An 11,507-nucleotide genomic window follows, 5' to 3' on the forward strand; every position below is an offset into this window, starting at 1 on the left:
TGCATCCTTGCTGAATAAAAGTGTTAATTCATCATGTGTTTAGCCTTTTTATTGAGATACAACAGTAAAGAGAATTGATAAGCAGCAAAGTGGAAGAGAGAGGGGGACACGAGCCAGGACTTGAACTCGGGTCGCCTGCAGCACAACTGCACTGTCAAAGCGCGGCCCATGAGGTTATTGGCTCAGACATAAAAGTATTAATTTCTTACTGACCTAAAGTCTGACCCCAAACCTTTGAATGATAGAGTATGATTTTTGTACTGTTGGTTTGACACTTGATTTCCCAGTGTAAAATATGTGAGCTGAAGCAGAAAAGCAGTTGAGAATCACTGTTTTTGATTCATCACAAAAGACATGTACAAACACCCCTTACAATTTTTAGCATAAAAACCAAAACAACATTTAAAGATCACAACAGTCTTGGCCACATGTAACCTGTTGTTTGTCTTCTAGCAAGGACGATTTGCAGCTGACATCTATAGGAGGGAGATAATTTCCTGCTTTACCTCTGAGGCGGCCACAGCTCAGGCCCATTGATATTCAGCGTGCAGGAGTGAAGTGTGCAGAGACTGACATTAGAGACAAGGAAGAAAAGAGAAATAGGAGCACTCTTAGGCAAGAACCTGCACCTCTGTGTGGAGATGCAATCTTCAGGAGCATATGGGGCGAATTCTCCCCACGACCGCTTGAGCCAGTCCACTGCACTTCAGGTTATTATAGGGACCACAATGGAGAGAATGAGACAATTTTTTTTGGTGGTGGTGGTGGGGGGGGGGGGTACTGTCATAGCCAATCACAGGATAGGACATTACTGCCTCGAAACATACAGGCAGCACTTTTGTTTTATTATGCACGGCTCGCTTTGATTTGTGCAGGGCGAGTACTTGGAAGAGACGCTCTATATCCCAGCACTGGCATTACACCAAAGAATCGCATGGGTCGCAGCACTCCGCACAGCATAGTGCATTAGTAATTGTCCCATAGATTCATTCATGAGCCTGAGGATAAATCACCAAGTAGTAGACTGAGAGATGAACTTTGGTGCCATTCGTCAGATGTTTGACATGTATTACTGAGCAAAATGAAGAGCAGATGCAGAGCATGCAAGCGTACATGAAGATCAGAGAGGAAGAACAGAGGGACTCAAATTTACAGGATTATGAGCACTTCTGCAGGGCAATCAATAAAAATTCATTCTGATAAAATATTTAGAAGAGCAAAAATGACTAAATATCTGTCATTGGACCGGGTACTTGATACATACAGGCTACATTTTTAAAATGACATGCTGATGGGTTGTGCCACCAAAGAATAAGCAGAGTATGCCTTTGATGAAAAATTCAATTATAAATAAGATGTGATAAGAAGACGAAATTTTATTTCATTTTTGATCCAATTAGATCTCTCGTCTTGCTCTCTAAGAGCACAGTTAAGCATTCTGTAAAACTTCAAATGTAAAAGTTTGAAAGTTTGTCACCCACGCATGACCGTGTTCGATACAGAACTGCACATCTTCTTAACAAATGCCTAGCATACTAGCATCACTAAGCATTGCAGCTTTCCTAATATCCCCCCTTCTCTCTGTCTGAGTTATTTAGGGGATTAGGAGACCATTATTTTTATTTATTTATTTATTTATTCATAGTGCACTTTGTTAAAGCTTAGCAGAGGCATTTTCTGGCTGCGATTAGACGTGCCTTTAAAATATGCAAAATATAAAAGTGGGTCTAAGCCTTCTCAAATTTTACTCATTTAGTGTTCAACTGGCGACATGAAATAAAATAAAAATTATAATAATTTAAAAAATGTATAATAAATATATATATATATATATATATATATATATATATATATATATATATATATATATATATAAAATATGTAATATATTAAAATATATAATATATAAAAACATATACAGTATATATAAAATAATATATATATATATACAGTAATATTGTGAAAATTTATTACGAAATTTATTGTGAAATATTATTACAATATTATAACAAATTAAAATATATTTTTTTAATATATATTTTAAAATATACATTTTATTCCTGTGATTGCAAAGTAAAATTTTCTGCATCATTACTCCAGTCTTCAGTGTCACATGATCCTTCAGAAATCATTCCAATATGCTGATTTGGGGCACAACAAAACATTTCTTATTATTAAATATGTTGAAAACAATTGTGCGGCTTTGATATTTTGTAGAAACCATGATACATTTTGTTGTTCGGATTTTTCATGAACATAAAGATAAAAAGAACAGCATTTATTTGAAATAGAAATTGGTAACAATATTAAACATCTTTACTGTCACTTTTGATCATCCTTGCAGAATAAAAGTGTTAATTTCTTGCAAAAAATCTTACTGACCCCAAACTTTTGAACGGTAGCCTATATACATGAAATCTAAATTATATATACTACCTTCTTATTATGAACAATTCATTGGTGCGATTGGAAACAGCACTTCATTACTTCACTTTTATGTTATTGTTTGTTTATTAACCACCATGGGTATAATAATATACAGTATTGCAAATAATGTGTAATTATATGCTTATGATGAGAACAACCAAAGTAAGATTGTTTAATTTAAGCTTTAGGTGTCGTTATCTTGACGTGATTTTATATTTTGTGGATTTCAACGCTATACATGTCTTGGCTGGATACTCTGGCACAATGATATGGATAATCTCCCCTTAACACTCCGATTATTATTGCGGAAACGAGGCTGCATATTTCCCGAAGGTATAGGAGTGTGTTTGTTTAGTGAAACCAGCTACAGCATGACAAATTCCCTTCTACAGAGGCTACAGTTTCTAAATCTCTAAGCTTGCTTACTTTTCCTAAACACATACACACATATGGACATTTGCTCATCCCTCTTTCACCCTGAGATTTGCTCCAATTTCCATCATCAACATTTCTGACCATAGTAATCCAAGGTCATTATTAGACAGCAGACCGTTAAACCCTGGTAGTGACATGTATTGTGAACGGCTCATTTCTACATTATGTGCTGGATTTTACCCGCATCCAGTGGCGGAATAAGTGCAGCAGAAATTGCGAGTCTGTGTCCTGCCTATGTGCCAGTATCTTTTTTTTTTCTTTTCTTTTTTCAAAAATCTTAGCATATAGAGCTCTCTAATGTAGAGGTCGAAATGTATTTTTTATTCACAGCTATGATATACAGTTTAATTATAAATGTACTTCACTGATGTCTTTAAAACAATGAATATGTGGTCATATTTGTCTTATAACATAGCTAATAAGCTAATAAGCCATAAAAATCTCAGAGCAGCCCCAAAACGTTATTTCCACATCTCGATTAGATAATATTTGGCTTTCATAAGAATCAGCTTGTTTGGTTGTAGCCTCAGGGCTCCCAAATACTGTTTCTTTAAATATTGTTGGGACGAGACCACAGAGGTCTACAAATTTGTCTAGTCAGAAAACATGAATACATACACTAGAATAGAATATTAGAATAGAGAAAGACTCTTTTTTGCCTCCCAGAATGGTGCGGTTACATCTCCTACCAGCAGGGGGCAACTGCCCACGCTAAACAGCCAAACCTTGACCCCTGCAGTGAAACTTGATTGTTTAATTAAACATGTAAAATGAATAAAATCAATACATCAGGGTGTGTTTAAAACAAGTTCATGGAAAATGAGTGTAGGTTAAGTCATGGCACTTAAAATAATAGCACTATAAATAATAGCACTACTAACACTAACATTGATGCAGGATTAATAATGTTTTTCTTCAAATAGATGTTGACTATATGAGACTGTTTTTAATTTTGATACTGAATATTCATAGCGGTATGCCTAGGAGTTGGGAGCGTTTTCGCTTTATTACTGGCCTGCTTTAAGAGACCAGAGCAAATGCACTCAGAGTAGCAACCACTGTGCTACTAGATGAAAAGCTCACTCCTGTGTCTAGAGCCTATAGTCATAACAGCATCTCCACTGCCTGGAGAAAAGGGAGAGAAACCGTGTGTGTGCGCGATTTAATACTTCTATATGTGTGCGTTATAGAAGTGTGTGGGTGAGATAGAGAGGAAAATAGCATATGTGTGTGTACTGTATATAAGAGACAGAGTCAGACAGCGAGCAAGAGGGAAAGAGAGAATAACAAGATATCGTTGTGTGTTTGTCTGTGTTATTCGAGGGGGGAAAGTCGATCAGACACAGCTCAGGTCTGGCAAAGGAAATGTTTTTGATCTGACAAATGCTTATCAAAAAATATTGGGGGGTCTATATAAATAGTTTCACTGATGTGAAGGAAGCCCTTTTCAACCCTTAAATATACCATGATTAAAGCTGCTATGAAAGCTTGTTTCCACCTCATAAGTAAAAAAGGAAAAAGGTAATTGTGACTTTATACTTCACCACTGCATCTCATAAGAAAAAAACAACAACTTTATTTCTCATAATTGTGATGATACTGTATATCTTGTGATTCCAACTTTATTTCTCGTAATTGCAAGTTATTTCTTACAACTTTAAATCTCACAATTGTGACTTAACAGCTAACTATTATTTTTCATTATTTTTCATAATTGAAACTTTATCACAAATTCGACTTTGTGTATCATAATTGTGACTATTGTCCTCATAGTTGTAACTTTATATCTCACATTTGTGACTTTATTTCCTGTAAATGCAACTCTGTATCTCACAACTGCAATTTATACCTCAAAACTGCTATGCTTTTTCTCATAATTTCAACTTCATATCTCATCCTTCCGACCAGCTTTTTTTTAACTGTGATATTGTTATTTTGATTGCAACTTCAAATCATTGCAACTTTATTTCGCACAATTGCGACTTTGTATCTCAGAAGTGTGACTTTAATTGTGACTGTTGCTAGTAATTGTGACTTTATATCTCACATTTTCAACTTTATTTCTCATAATTGCAACTATTTCTCACAATTGTGTTTTTATCTCACAGTTGCGACTCTCTCAAAATTGATTTCACATAGCTGGAACTTTATCACAATTGCAACTTTGTATCTCAGAATTGTGACTGTCTCATAATTATGACTTTGCCTTTAATTGTTTGTGACTTTATCTCTCACATTTGCAACTTTATTTCTCATAACTGAAAATTTATTTCTCACAATTGCGACTTTGTATTTCAAAACTGCGACTAATTTCCTTTTATTTGTGATGTTATCAAAAAAATCACTTTACCCCATTACTCATTATTCTACATCCTTATTTTCATACTGAGGATTTTTTTTGTTCTTATTGCTTGTTTATTCTTATTCATACTGCATGTGTGTATTGTGCATTATTGCTGTTGTGTATTGTTTAGGCTATTCTTACTGGTCTGTCCTTTATTGTGTATTCTTTATTTATTTTATTTGTAATGTATTGTTCCTTATGCTTTTTTTCTTCTTTTTCCTTTTTCTTTCTTTCTTCCTTTTTTTAATTTATTGTCCTCCCTCCCTGAGGAATGGACAAAATAAGTAATTGTACTAAAGTACTTATGATAATAAAGATCTTGAATCTTGTTATATCTTGTGAATAACTTTATTTCTCAAAACCATGACTTATTTCTTGTTTTTTGCAACTTTAAATCACACAATTCCAATTTTGTTCTCACAATTGCAACTTTAGTTCTACAATTGTGACTTTTTTTTGCCTGTAATTCTCACTATATATCTTATATTTGCAACTTTTTTAATTCTCCTAAATGCGACTCGCACAATTGCATCTTTCTACATTGACAACCATTCAATTTACACCTCACAGTTTCAACTTTATTTCTCACAGTTGCAATTTCATATCTCAAATTGTGATTTACACATGTTTCTACATGTGAATAGTCCCTATAAACAAGGTCACTGCATTTACATGTACATATACACTAGAATCATGCAAAAAGTAGTGGATAATCAATAACATACATTAGGGGTTTTATCTAAACTGTCTCGACCTACATCCTCATATCTTCTCTGATTCTCTCTTGTAACATGATTGCTATACTGACTAATATAGAAAGGTCTTGAACACCACACAAACTGCATTTGCTTAATGTCAAAACGAAAACAAACAGAGAATTTTAAAAGGTCAGTTTGACTTTCTGGCCTTGTGTACTAACTCATCTTGATTAATACAAGACAAACCGCTTTGCTAGAGAGCGTTTCCCCTTCAAATCAATTTCATATCAGTCATACAAAACTAGAAAAGCAGCTCGTTAGGAGGATTGTAGAATCTGCGCACCTCCGCCAAAGACAAATGTTGTTATTTCAGCTTGGCACTGCATTCAAGTTGTTGTTTAAGGTCCCTTAATAGCCAATTTGCTAACAGAAATAAGTGAATTCATCTTTCAGGGACTGCCTCCACAGATTCCTGCCATTTGCTTTTAAGTGGGAAAAGTTTTGATAGAGAAATGAGACATCATAACAATTATAAAGACAAAGAAATAAACGAATGCAAAAAGCAACTTTTGCATTAAATTCACCTTACCAAGTAGTCTTAAACACAGCTGCATCAACCTTGTTTTGTAAGGACAAGCAAATTGGCTTGAACTCAGCTGACCAAGCGTTGCAACCTGAGGCAGCAGTCTTGTTTTCCCATAGGGTGTGCAACTGAAGAACTGAACCAGACGAGTGGGTTTCATTTCAGTGTTTTCCTAGCATTGTATTGTCTAGGTCTTAATTGCTATGCTTTTTGCAAGTCCTTTGTTTCTATCTGTTAAATAAATCCATTTACTTGATTATGGGTAACTACGTTTGTTCTAAGCAATTGCTGCATCTAACAGACAGAAGTACGCCGTTATTAGGGTGACATCACATATCCAAAGAAGATATTAATAAATAACAGTTTGTTGATTAACACAATTTTAATTAGCGTCTCGAGATGAATCTCAGTCAGAGGAGTCTCGCTCGCTGAGCAACATCCACAATGACATGTTCACATTCCACTAAGATAACTTTGCTCCCGATCAGGTCATTGAGCTGCCACTTTGACTCAGTGTGGCTGTTACTGAGAGAACAAAATCTGACAGCAAGCCGCGGCGATCATGTTCATGACGTGATTAAGGAAATCACACTAATCACGCCATCCATTGCCTGGACTAATTATAAATGATTCTGCCTTTTTTGCTGTGGTGAAACTGAAGTGAACAAGAAAAAGCTTCATCTAACTTTCATTCTCAGCAGCAGTCCCCCGTTTAAGCCAAATCAATCCAGTTACCTCTTCTTTTTAATCAGACCTGCAAGAGCTCGTAGGGAGATGGATGTTTATATCAAATGCTCCGGTGGTCTTGGCTAACAAAGAGAGAAAGAGATTTCAAAAACCTCTGCAGCTCAATTAACATTTGCAAAATTTATCTCAAACCTCCATCCATCTGTCAGAGGGAGAATCAACTATCTCAGCTATACTAGTTTCTCTCCCACATGTAGCCACATAGCTGGAAAGATTAATAATAATAAAAAAAGAACAATCTTGTTGATTAATCATTGTTTTGGCACCTTTTATTCAAGTGAGTCTTGGCTGCTTCTAATTTGGTCCATTAAATGAGTGACTATTCCAGGCTGTTAATCTTATTATTCCTGGCTACCTGAAGTCAGTCCGGGCGATAAACCTTTTCGCTTACTTGCATGTCTGTAGCAAGTGTGTGCAATAAATCAGTATCGGTGAAATCAGTCATTCATAATTCTCACGGTCGAAAATTGCTTGACTATGAACTGCTTTAGGTGTTGCTGCAGAACAAACATGGATTTTATATTATAAGACCTACCATCCAATTATTTCTAAGAACCAATTTCTCCTTGACTCTATTGATTTTGCAGTGCTAACTCTCTGCAAGGCAATTAGCCAAGTAATTAAATTATGTAGTAATATTAAAGTGGTGGGTGCTTCAGGCTATATTAAAATCCATGCCTAATTCACCCAACATTGTGTATGTTGCAAAAACTTTTTTCTTATTATTTAAATAAAAAATACGGTAACACTTTAGGCTACTTAAAGCCTTTATGTTTAACACATTATAAAAGTATTTTTAATGCATGAATTATGCCTTGTGATGCATCTTGTGATGCATTGTATGATCTCATGAATTATTGTAACCACAGTTAAAATACATGTATCCATTGCTACACCTTTAGAAAGTATAATGCATTAAAACACGACAAACAACTAGTTTCAGATGTTACAAGGAATCTGCAGATATAATGCATTTAACTTTGGTTGCAATTATTTATGAATAAATATAATGCATTATAACATTCATTATGCATACCTTTATAATGCATTATACATTAAGGCTTTAGGTAAAGTGTTACCAAATATACTTATTCACCAATAAATATCACAATAAAGTATTTCGAAAAGGTTACACTTTCACTGCAACAAGAACAACTCTACCAGATGACAGAACACTTTGGATTTGTTCATCCAATAGCCAACTTTAAGAGTTGGACAGACGCTGTGTTGACAGTCAAGCGTCATTGTTAAGGGCAGCTCAGCAAGGAATCCAGCAGTTCACTTTCAGCCTGTCTTAACACATGATTCATAAAACATTCTGAAAATAAACTGCAGTGTGTTCAGATGTGGCATGTGATGCATTTAAACATCAGAAGTCCTATTGCAATGGGAAAAGCTAGGAGTGTTCTATTGTAACTAACATCGTCCGTTTTCAATGAGCACCACCGGGGGGGGAAATGGTAAGAAAGTAAAATTACACATCTGGTTTATTATGATTTGATTTATGACCATGTTAATGGTTGGTATGGCAGAATTGATATCATCTGATTCAGCAGGTTCTCTTGTTTAGTTTGATATATAAAATCCACACAAGATTTGTATCTACATGTGACAATAGCAATATCATGCCTGACAGAGAAGGATGTAACACTTTTCAATGTACATCTACAGGATCCCCCAGTGGTACATTTCACATTCATTTGGTTAACACAAAAATAATTGTGAATAACACACTTTTGTTTTCAGAGTTGTTTGCCTATGTTTTATGTATGTATGTATTTATTTTTATTTTTATTTATTTTTTATTGTAGAATATACCAATGTTTACAATTTTAAAAAATAATTTGGGAGATAAAATTGGGTGATGGCAATAAACATTTTTATTGATTAATTAAATACATTTATTTATTTAAAAATGTATGTATGTTTGATAACCACATAAAAGCCATTCATAATGTTTTCTATTGGTGTTGGTAGTGGGTTGGTTGTAACGGCAGCAGCACTTGTACTTGAAAACAATTTACAAAGTTTAAAGATAAGTAGTACATTTATAAACGACTTTAATTTGAAGAAAATATGGGAATATTACATTAAAGTATTAGTTACAGACGTGTTGGAACAGTCCCCGGTTTCCTTTGAATTTCACCGGTCTGGTTTGTCTGGTTAGACAAAACTGAAACGCTGTCGTACTTTTTGCACCGAAAAGCTTATAATTGTCTTGTCCTTTAGATTAAATGTCACTTGCACCAGAGCACCACCTAAATATCTGTGCTATTTTTCTATCACAGACTCGAATGATTGTTGGTCCTTGCCGACCGTGATAAACTGCAATGTAATATAATGACCACAAGACCAACATGTAAAGCAAATAATGCAAGTTCTTCAGAAGAATTCATAACGCACGCCAGCGTGCCAGATGCTTCCCGCTGCCCGCCACTGCAAAAAGAGCCAATAAATCATCTTTAACTTACGGGATGATGAAGAAGCTGCTTCAGAGATGCTGAGGTGGCTTAAAATCCACAGCAAGAGCTTCAGTCCGGTACCGGTGTGTGTCTGCATCTTCGAGCACAGTGAGGTCAGTTTTCCTTCTCGCGCGCGCTGTCCGGAAGAGCAAAAGCCTCTAAATGAGCGAGACCCGCACTAACCGACGCTTCTCGGCTCTGATACTCAGTGTGGGTATATTTCTGCGCAACAGTCCGGCTTTTTAACAACAAAAGACTACAGTGAAGCACTTTAATGCGGTATTTCAAGCCATGCCGAAGCGCGTGGCGCCGTGCGCTTCAGTATGTGACGCCTGTCTCGCGGAGGTCGCTGGCCAGGTGCTGAAGTTACTACACGCAGCTCGTGCTCGTCCATATAAACACAGAACCCCTCTCTCCTCCGAGTTGGTACATTCCACGAAACAGTGGAGCAGCCCTCGCGGGACAGGGGCCATTGCTTTGAGCGCCTTCTCATGGGCAGCAGAGAATAGATTACATTTGAATGAGAGTCGCTTTTATGTTTATAACTAAGGCTGTTTCTGGAGGACCGCTGATAGCCTAATGGGCAAGATCTTGGCTGTAGAGTTCACTCAAATTACAAGGGCGGTCATACGATAAGTAATTATAATGAAATGCTACTGCAGAACTATAGGCTACACACAGCTACTGTACAAACGGGTCCGCTAGAGGGCCAGTGGAATATATACAGCGTGAGAAAAATATATGTAGGCCTACTGTATTTTTAGGGCTGCCAAAGTTAAGATATCAACTTGAGATAGTGAATATGTAAAAAAAAAAAAAAGAAAAAAAAAGAATCCCCAATGTTGTTTCATTCTTTTTTAGGGTTGAACAACCATGATTATTTTATTATTTTGACTCATTTGATTCTTTCTTTAGATTCTTTAAAAACCAAATTGGCATATTTTTATGAGAAAAATATTTGTATTTCTAAGTGTTCATATCTCGTTCCTCTGTGGCTCTGAAACAGTATTTATTGAAAAATGTTCTTTATGTTACAAATCAATTTAAGTCTTTTGTCACCTTTTGTTAACACTTTTCTATGTGCTGGAGTTTATAAATCCTTTTGCAGGGCAATTAATTTAACCTTTTTAAAAAATATATATATTTTAGAAGATTTTTTTTCATACTTATCTAAAGGAAAAGTATGTGAGGGTTTTACTTGAATTAAAATTGAAAACATTTTATCTTTAATACATTTTTTAAATGTATCATCAATCGTTAATGGAAGGACGTTCATCTAAAACAAATTGAACACATTTTAGGAATGTTTTAATTTTTTCTTTCTTTTAATTCCACTCAATACAAAATTTGTCAAGGTTTTTAACTAATTCTATGATATACACAGAAATTATTTTCTTTGTAGACATAAAGACTTGTGTTGTTAAAGTCTCAAATCAATTGCTTGAGTAATTTTTTGTGACTTAAGTGCAACTTAGTTTCCACATAGCTTTCATCTCTGGTTCTGTTTTAACCTTATATTGTGAAAGTTGATTTAGTCATGTTAAATAATATTTTAAACATGAATTAATTTTTTTTAGGTTTTTTTTTTGATGTTATCACATGAAGCACACTTTTAAGGTTACCTGAGAGAACACTTTTTACAGTGCAACTAACTGTATTATGGTAATCTTTTGGCACTTTGCAGTTCCTTTCTCTTTTATTATTATTATTTTTTATTATTTATTTTTTTCACATGCAGTGTATATAAAGTGGATTCACAGTCTTCTGAGAATGTTGCTCCATCACTGGCTTTTTTCTTCCTATCTGGAACA

The 11,507-nt window shown here is 35.1% G+C and overlaps 1 protein-coding gene across 1 annotated transcript in view; it reads right to left on the reverse strand.

The window, feature by feature from the left end:
- Window positions 1–10,113, reverse strand: part of cntnap2a (contactin associated protein 2a) — a 401,654-nt gene extending 391,541 nt beyond the window's left edge. Inside the window, exon 1 of the mRNA XM_084103264.1 lies at window positions 9,706–10,113. Within this exon, the coding sequence (XP_083959390.1) occupies window positions 9,706–9,793 (88 nt within the window). The 5' untranslated portion in view covers window positions 9,794–10,113. The remainder of the gene's footprint in view (window positions 1–9,705) is intronic.
- Between the last annotated feature and the right edge of the window lie 1,394 nt (window positions 10,114–11,507).

This window comes from Abramis brama, assembly GCF_963993115.1.
Source record: "Abramis brama genome assembly, chromosome: 24".
Taxonomy (NCBI): domain Eukaryota; kingdom Metazoa; phylum Chordata; class Actinopteri; order Cypriniformes; family Leuciscidae; genus Abramis; species Abramis brama.